The sequence below is a fragment of the Glycine soja genome, chromosome 20 (assembly GCF_004193775.1).
Source record: "Glycine soja cultivar W05 chromosome 20, ASM419377v2, whole genome shotgun sequence".
Classification (NCBI taxonomy): Eukaryota; Viridiplantae; Streptophyta; class Magnoliopsida; order Fabales; family Fabaceae; genus Glycine; species Glycine soja.
This window is the reverse complement of record NC_041021.1, coordinates 47,065,767-47,074,160: the sequence shown is the minus strand read 5'-3', so window position 1 is coordinate 47,074,160 and position 8,394 is coordinate 47,065,767. Positions and strand designations below refer to the sequence as shown.

Sequence of the window (8,394 nt, the reverse complement as noted above, 5' to 3'; positions counted from 1 at the left end):
CACCCTTTTTCCCCTTCCATTGCACACGCGACCCCCTCTACCACAGTGTATCCACCACTACACCGCCGCAAAGTCACTTCTATAACTTTGTCCACGCCACACATCATCGTTGTTAAAAATAACAACAGAAATACAATTTCATTAAAACATTACAACAAAATCATAGTTCCAATGTTAATTTTTTTTACCCCTTTAATGGAAAACGAAAATATGATTTCGTTATATAATTGTACAACATAATCGTATTTTTTACATTCTCACTTTTGTTTCTGACTCCTTTAATACAATGGAAATACGATTTTATTATAGAACTGTACAACGAAATCATATTTTCATTATGTATTTGTTATTCGCACCCCCATCGTGTAACAGACACACGATTCCGTTGTATAACTATACAACATAATCATATTTCCCTGAAAATGGCATTTTTGGAAAAAAAAATAGATGCCAGCCCCTTGGTAGGGACCATTAACAATGACAATTGGGTCAATAGTAACTCCCTTTGTTTTTGGAGATGGGTACGAAATTGATAGTTGCTTCAGGACCCCTAAAATTGTTTCCTGCACCTTTTCGGAATATATTTTTTACCTTTCAGATTAGCCAATTTGGAATATAAAAAAGTGCATCCAATCTGAAATGTAATTTTACATTCTAGATTAGCCAATCCAGAAGTAAAAAAAGGTGCAAGAAGTAATCCAGAAGGTTCAAGAAGCAATAGCCTATGAAAATTTGCATCATACCATTACCAAAGTTGGTACCTTGGTTCCGTTCTCTTGAGGCTTTGGCATATACTACTGGTATTTTTTATTCTACAGAATTAATTTAGCAGAAAAAGGATCCTGCATCCTGCAGTATTCATGATATATCTGGGTGGGGATTAGCTTGGGGTTGTTAGCATGTGCAATGTTGTTAGGCTACCATATGTATTGATTGTGATTTTTTCAGAAATTTGGTGTCTGGTATGCCTAGGAGCCAAACCAACACCTACAATTAATTTATTTGCAACAAGGGTTGTTATTGGCTACATCGATTACTCTTCTGACCCATTAATAATCTTTTACTTATATAAAAACATAAATAAAATTATCAATTTTTAAAATAATTAATAACATATTAAATATAATTACATTACAGTTGAGAAATATCATTAATTATATTTTTAATTAATCTGACATTGTCCTACAAATTATTAAGCCTATCGAAATTTATTATAATTTTTTCTCAATTAATGATAATTATGTAATATCTATATGAAATTATAAATTTTAAAAAATAAAGTATAATAAATGTAAACTTATAACTATTTAAATCTAAGTATTCAATTTTGTAACTGTGAATAATATTTGTACGGGTACGTGAATTTTGTGTTTTAAAACTCATAACATATATGTCCCAAATACACGCCACACCAAAATTTGTAAGAGAATTAAACTATACTACAAATCTGCTTCAGATAGCAGTTCATCACGACACTTTCACCATAATCGTGCAAAAAGGTATATAAAAAGTACTCCTGTTTTTTGTTAAGATTGTGAGGGTAAAGACCAATTTCTGACCCAATCTGTCAGAGTTGCAACATTTCTACTAATGTCTTCAATATTATCACTCTTCATTGCGATCACTTTCTCCTCCGAGTAACTTTCTTTAGCCTCCTCAAGCAGAACTTGGAAGATTTCACATTCAATATTGTTTGAAAGCTTTGAATCTTTGTACCCTCTGTCACATTCACATATATACGTGGAAAGTAAGCTAATAATGAAACCACTAATAGAGTATTGCAAAACCAACGTTCAATAACAGAAACGAGTGCTTCCATACCTACTACTCACGATCATACAAAATGGTGTTATCAGTTTGAAGTACAACCACACTATCAAACCATCGCTCAGGAAAGAAATCGCAGCCATGGTAGTCCACAATGTTTCCCCCTCTTCCATAACATCCTCAAGTTCATCATACAGATATAGTCGTAAACCCTATAAAATCAGGCAACGTACACATAATGATATGACAATAAATGCGTCAATGATGAGGATAATATTAAAATTATTTCATGTAATCCAACATAACATAAACCAAATCCAGGTAGCAATTCAGCATCAAACTAAAATATCCTGACACATAATTGGACAAGTAGGTTCGCAACATGAGATAAGAAAGGGACTTCCGTTTTCTTTTGGCAAAAGATCCCAAATAAATTACAACTCGATGTACACAACCAACAAACAACTAAGATCATGAGGAAAATTCAGAAGAATAATTAGTTTCAATGTCTTTATCCCCGTTGTATGGTTAGAAGTTCAAAATTTTTATGCACTATGGTGATAAGAAGAATGAAGATATGTTGCCCAGGGGACAGTATCTGTAAAGTGTAGGACCTGAAAACACTCCAACTTCAGGAAGAGCCTAAAGTTTTCCCATCCCCTTCAACCAAAATATTGTGATTGGTAATCTCCAAGAGATATTAGAAATTCATCCATGAACATTATAACATTCACTAAGTAGCATGCACCTTTGATACCAATGAAAAGGAAGCATGACATAATCTCCAATTCTAAGCTCAGAATATGTACCACCTAAATTTTTTACAAGGATCATCATTGTTTAGTTACAGTCCAGAATCTATTCACCTATTATCTATATCTACGCACAAAAATTAACATAACAACTTTCATCAAAATTCATATGTTGTTGTACCACAAAAGGAATTGGTTATTCTAAATTGAGATGTGTAAAATAAGAAAGTAAAGATGTATCTTTTTTTATCCTAGGTTAGAGTTCATGTGAACTATCAATTCATTGAATCAGAGATTAATTCTACTTGTACGGTGTGATTTTACACAAGGTTAAAATTAAATATGAATTCTTTTATTACATAAATTACTCATGTGAAGACAACGAAAACGAAAGCTCTGTATCAACCTTTTAGATTAAAGTAAAGATACATCTAAGCAACAATATGAAGGACTGGGGTGAAATTATTTGGTGAGTGAGGTATTTATATTTGTCATTAAAAATTCATATAAAATATATTAAAATTTGTTTATTTTTAAATAATAATACATTTTATAAGTGATAAAAATTTTAAATGAATATCAATAATTTTTTTAATATTTTAAAAAAAAATAATAATCTTAACTGAATATCATAAAATTTATTTGTAAAAAAGAAAAATCAAACATCTCTTAGTGTTAATGACACGTGTTTGTGATTTTAACAAGCATTATTATTTGGCGTGTCGTATAAAGTAAGTGCTAAGCTCTAGGATAAGATCAATTGCAGCGCCACCATCCTTGGCACGTGGACTCTGAGTTTAGAAGCCAAAGAAAATACAAAAGATAGCAATAAAAATAGAAGTGGAAACAGACTGAACCCAGCACATGCACTGTTTTTCTTCATAGCTAAAGACACAGCACGATGACGATGAAGATAATGGTAGCGATAAAGCGAGTGGTGGACTACGCCGTGAAAATCAGGGTGAAGGCAGACAAGACAGGGGTGGTGAGCCAGAACGTGAAAATGTCGATGAACCCCTTCTGCGAGATCGCTCTCGAAGAAGCCCTTCGCATCAGAGAGTCTGGCTTGGCTTCCGAGGTTGTCGCCGTCACCATGGGACCCTCTCAATCTCTCGACACTCTCCGAACCGGCCTTGCCATGGGAGCCGACAGAGGCATCCACGTCGACTCCTCTGCTTCCCTCTACCCTCTCTCTGTTGCCAAAATTTTGAGAAAACTCGTCGAGATTGAGAAACCCGCTCTTCTCATCCTTGGCAAACAGGTATTATTATTACTCTTCTTCTCCTTTCTTTTTATTTGGATTATTATTATTAAGTGGGTTTTTTCTTCTTAATTATTTACAGGCCATTGATGATGATTGCAATCAAACTGGGCAGATGATAGCAGGACTCCTCAACTGGCCTCAAGGGACTTTTGCTTCTAAGGTTAGTCCATTCCATTCCATCATCACTATCTATCATGTTAGTGCAATTTATTCAAATAATTATTATTTCTCTTCATTCTTCTTTCCTGTTTTATCAAAGGTACATTTTTCTTTGAATACCAAATGGATTCCTTCTAATGCAGAGATGTTTATTCAATTTTCTCACCCCCCCCCCCCCCCCCCCCTCTAATTTTTGCACACTGTTGCCTCTGCCATCCTTTTGTTTATCAAAATAGGAATACTATTGAGGCCTTTGTGAAAAATCTTTAGAGATGAGTTACACATCTTCCTTTCTTCATTTTATTTTACAGCAGGTTTAAACACTACACCTTAAGTTTGGTATGTAAATATGACAAAACATTAAATAGCATGCTTGGTTCTGTCTCCAGATTGTGCCTTTGTGCAAAAAGTTCAAAGCTTTTGCACAAACCATGGTTTGGGGATTTTCAAAGCCCAAGGGCGCTTGTTTGTATACGGGTTAGAAGAGCTTTTGAGAACTTCTCTATTGGAAATATAAAGCTTTTTGCCAGTAGAGGAGCTCTCTAAAGCTCTCAAAGTTGTTAGATTAGAATAACGAAAACAGCCAGGGAACTCCTCTTATGGTTATGGATATACATATCAATGTATGCGTGTTAATGATTTCTACCAAAGGGTATTAATAGTAATGGCTCAGACACTTTGGTATCATGGATGGTTTTGTTGAATTTTGCTCTTTTGAAGGACTGGAGTCTTCTACTGAGTCTGAAATATGTTTCTTGTTACCTCTTCAAAACTGTTAAGGGAACTTATCCTTCATTCCTTGTTATATCAAATCTTGTGCCATTTCAATTTTCACATCAAATTTTCTTTCAAAGTTATCTTAGAGTTTGATCATTGTTGCATCTTGTGTCCAACTGTTTCTTAACAAAATCATTGACCAAGTTGATGAACTAGGCCACTTCTTTAGGAAAGAATTATCTTTATTTGTCTTGGAAGGATACAGGGTCATCTGCTAGGTTTGAATTAGAGTAATCAAGATTTCATGTGGTAGAATTTCTTAATGGTTCATTAAGTAGGCATATGCAGCATATATCCAAGAAAAATTGCAGTTCAGTGTTACAGTTTTCAATAATAATTTTGTTCTAAAATATCAAATTATTTATTTTGATTAAATCATTTTATAACTAACTGCTTCTTTCCAGTAGGTGGTCCTTGACAAAGAGAAACAGGTTGCCACAGTGGACAGAGAGGTTGACGATGGTATTGAAACCGTGTGTCTGAACTTACCAGCAGTAATAACGTAAGTGTCATTCTTTTAAGCCTGCTGTATCAACCCTATCTATATTTTTAAGAAGCTTTGCCCTTTTGTATATATGTATCACATGGTGGTGACCTAAGATGCATATAATTTCCTTTTCCCTGTTTTAATTTGCTGCTTTCTTTTCATATCATTCATAACCAAAGTTCAAGTTAACTCTTTGGATCGTGAAGCAACCTATAATACTGTCTAAACTATCTTTTCACAAAATCTGTAAGAAAAGCTTTCTCTTTGAATGATATTGCCGGTTTATTTCACTTGGTGTGATTATAAAAAGGAAAACATCATGTTACATGTATAGCGTAGTGCTGGATTGTAGTTTTCGTTTTATTTTTTACATCATTTTGTGTGAGGACGTTTAAAGTCATAAGTGTGGTAGAATCTGTTTTTTAATGCTGTTTTTGGTTTAATAGTTGCTTGAGATTGAAGCAGATAATATTTTCATGACTGCTTGTGAGTGTAAAGCTTGAGTGAAAATGCACTCAGCCATAAGAAATTTTATATACATGATGATTACGAAGCTATTAAATACAAAAAACAAACTTACAACAGAAAAATAATTAATTCTAACTCTACTTCCTAACCATGTATCTAGATTCTAGGCTACTGCAGTAAGTGGAACCATTATTGTCATGTAATTTCCAACACAGTTATTCTTTTTTCTACTTTCTACAAAATTATCGTTAAAGCATGAAAAATTGTACCCTTTGCCAAATTTCTGAATGCAAACATGAATTGTTTCTTGTTTAACACTGCAAACTAACACTGTTATCTTCAAATTGACTCATTTATAAGTGTTCATAAAATTTCTCTGGGATGGGCATCATTATAATCGAACTATGTCAAGTTGCATATAAGATTATCCTTTATCAAGCAACCTTGCTGAAATTATAAGGATACTAAAAGTTTTCTGAATTTTAAGGCAGCTATCTGCTTCTTGCACAGTTGCACCGTTTGAAGAATGAGCAATATATTGATCTAAAAATGCATAGTAATATAATTCATTTTGTGCCTGAACAAATTTGTTTAAGTAACTTACTGTATATATATATCACTGTTATACAATAGAAACACAGACACTAATGTCTCATTTGAGATTCATATTACTGTTTTTTTTTTTGAGAAATGACGTGGGGATGAATTTTCTTGATTAAAACAATGTTTTGGAACTGATGTGATCACAAAAAGTAACCACGTGATCTATACACTTCAGTCAAAGTGCTTCAAATGAGCAGTGACATATGAATACATTTGCATTTCCAAATATGGATTACAGATTACTTAAGTTTGATGATATGTCTTATGAATACTTGCGTCATTAGATATATAATGTTTGGTTATAGATAGTTGCATGTATGGTTGCTCTAACATATGGGTGACTTAGACACATTTCTATGTAATAGTAATTAGTGATTTAACAAGTGTGTTTTTCTCCCTCCTTTTAAAACCCTTTCTTGATATGTGAATTTTGAACCTTTTCTTCTTGCAGCACTGATCTGAGGCTGAACCAACCAAGGTATGCTACTCTTCCCAACATAATGAAAGCAAAGTCGAAACCCATAAAAAAATTCACTCCGGAGGAGTTGAATGTGGAAATCAAATCTGATTTGGAGATTGTTCAAGTCACAGAACCTCCCAAGAGAAAAGCAGGGGTTATTCTTTCTTCTGTGGATGAGCTGATTGACAAACTAAAACATGAGGCTAATGTCATCTGATTATTCTCTTCTTTTCTATAAATTACTTCTCACCAAAGGATGAATAATATGGTACCAACATTCTGATACTTGATCAAATGACTCAATAATTAAATACTGTTCCTTTTTTATTTTTTTGTATTTATCGTATATCCTACATCTAAATCCAATCCTGACAGTCGTCTGGTGAATGAGAACCACTGTTTTGTGGAGATAGTGCCATTTTTATTGTAGAAAAGTCCTTTTCTTTTAAGTTTTGAATAATTGATATTCAAATATCACACTGGTCATTAGATGTATAAGTAATTTGGTTAAGTTGGGTAGGACTATTTCAGGCAACATGTGCATTTTGACGGACTCAAACCCGAGACATTTCATCAGTTAATTTACACGCATAATGATTGTAGAAAAGGACATTATTCAATTTTGTAAAGGACTTACACTTGGATTTCTTGGATTTCTGAAAGATGAAAAAATATAATTTTGTTCCTGAGTTTTCAAAAAGTGACAAATTTATTCCATCATCAATTTTTTTTGTCAACCTAAATGATTGATCCTATGTGGCACTCATTCTAAATTTTGTTGTGTTACTAATGTGTAGGGAATAATTTGTCACTAAAATTTTAGGATTAATTTGTCTGTTTAAAGAATTGTAGATGTTTTTTTTTACAATGGTTAGTGATTATTGACAAATAAGTTCTTAAATAATATTATTGAATGTTATTTATATCTCTAAATGTAATAACTTACTTTCAAAATAGTCCACCGTTAAGGGCTAAAACCAATCCCTACACCAAACAACTCACATTTCTATTTCATACAATCTAACTACCTAGAGACTACCCTTAAACAACTCATAAACAAACCACCATAACACAAAAAAGAAAAATAAAGTATTTTATAATCCAACTCTTTTGTAAGTAATTTACTATCCCTACTTACAAGCCAGCATCCTCTGTCATGGGAGTGGATAAACAGACCCAGGTGCATGGGTTGGCCTGTGGTTCATGTGGATAACAGACCAATTTTTTTAAACGGTTCATGATTATGTCATGGACCCGTCTCGCTTAACCCGTGAACTATGCGGGTTTGGCCCGCGAGTTGCACGTATTAGGATTTTATTGCTTCAAATATGAAATCATTTGTTGTTGGAGATGTTTAAGTTTCATATTTTAGATTTATTGTTTGGATTTTCTTTTGTTAAGACATTATTTATTTTATTGATGTAATTGACTAATTGTTAAAATTTTATTTACATTTGTATTGAACTTAATTTGATTGTGATGTATTTTTATTGAAATTGAAATTCTTTTAAAAGTAGACCCGCGGGCCGATCCGTTTGACCCGCGGGATCCTCAGGACGGGAACGAATCAATTTATTTGATCCGTATAAGAATGCGGAGCGAACTAGTCCAGTACGCTACCAATGCAAACTTATACGAGCGAATTGACCCACTTACT

General features: G+C 33.3%; 1 protein-coding gene across 1 annotated transcript; it reads left to right on the top strand.

The window, feature by feature from the left end:
• The first annotated feature begins 3,284 nt into the window (after positions 1-3,284).
• LOC114401300 (electron transfer flavoprotein subunit beta, mitochondrial-like) lies at positions 3,285-7,145 on the top strand. The gene is made up of 4 exons (XM_028363788.1): positions 3,285-3,780; positions 3,863-3,943; positions 5,127-5,221; positions 6,729-7,145. The coding sequence occupies exons 1-4, from the start codon at positions 3,421-3,423 to the stop codon at positions 6,952-6,954; spliced, it is 762 nt and encodes a 253-aa protein (XP_028219589.1). The 5' UTR covers positions 3,285-3,420; the 3' UTR covers positions 6,955-7,145.
• Positions 7,146-8,394: the final 1,249 nt, after the last annotated feature.

Excerpts from the sequence above, each read along its gene's own strand:
- LOC114401300 (XM_028363788.1), top strand. The coding sequence starts at position 3,421 with ATGACGATGAAGATAATGGTAGCGATAAAGCGAGTGGTGGACTACGCC. Across the intron at positions 3,781-3,862 it reads TTCTCATCCTTGGCAAACAG|GCCATTGATGATGATTGCAA; the intron begins GTATTATTATTA and ends AATTATTTACAG. Across the intron at positions 5,222-6,728 it reads AACTTACCAGCAGTAATAAC|CACTGATCTGAGGCTGAACC; the intron begins GTAAGTGTCATT and ends TTCTTCTTGCAG.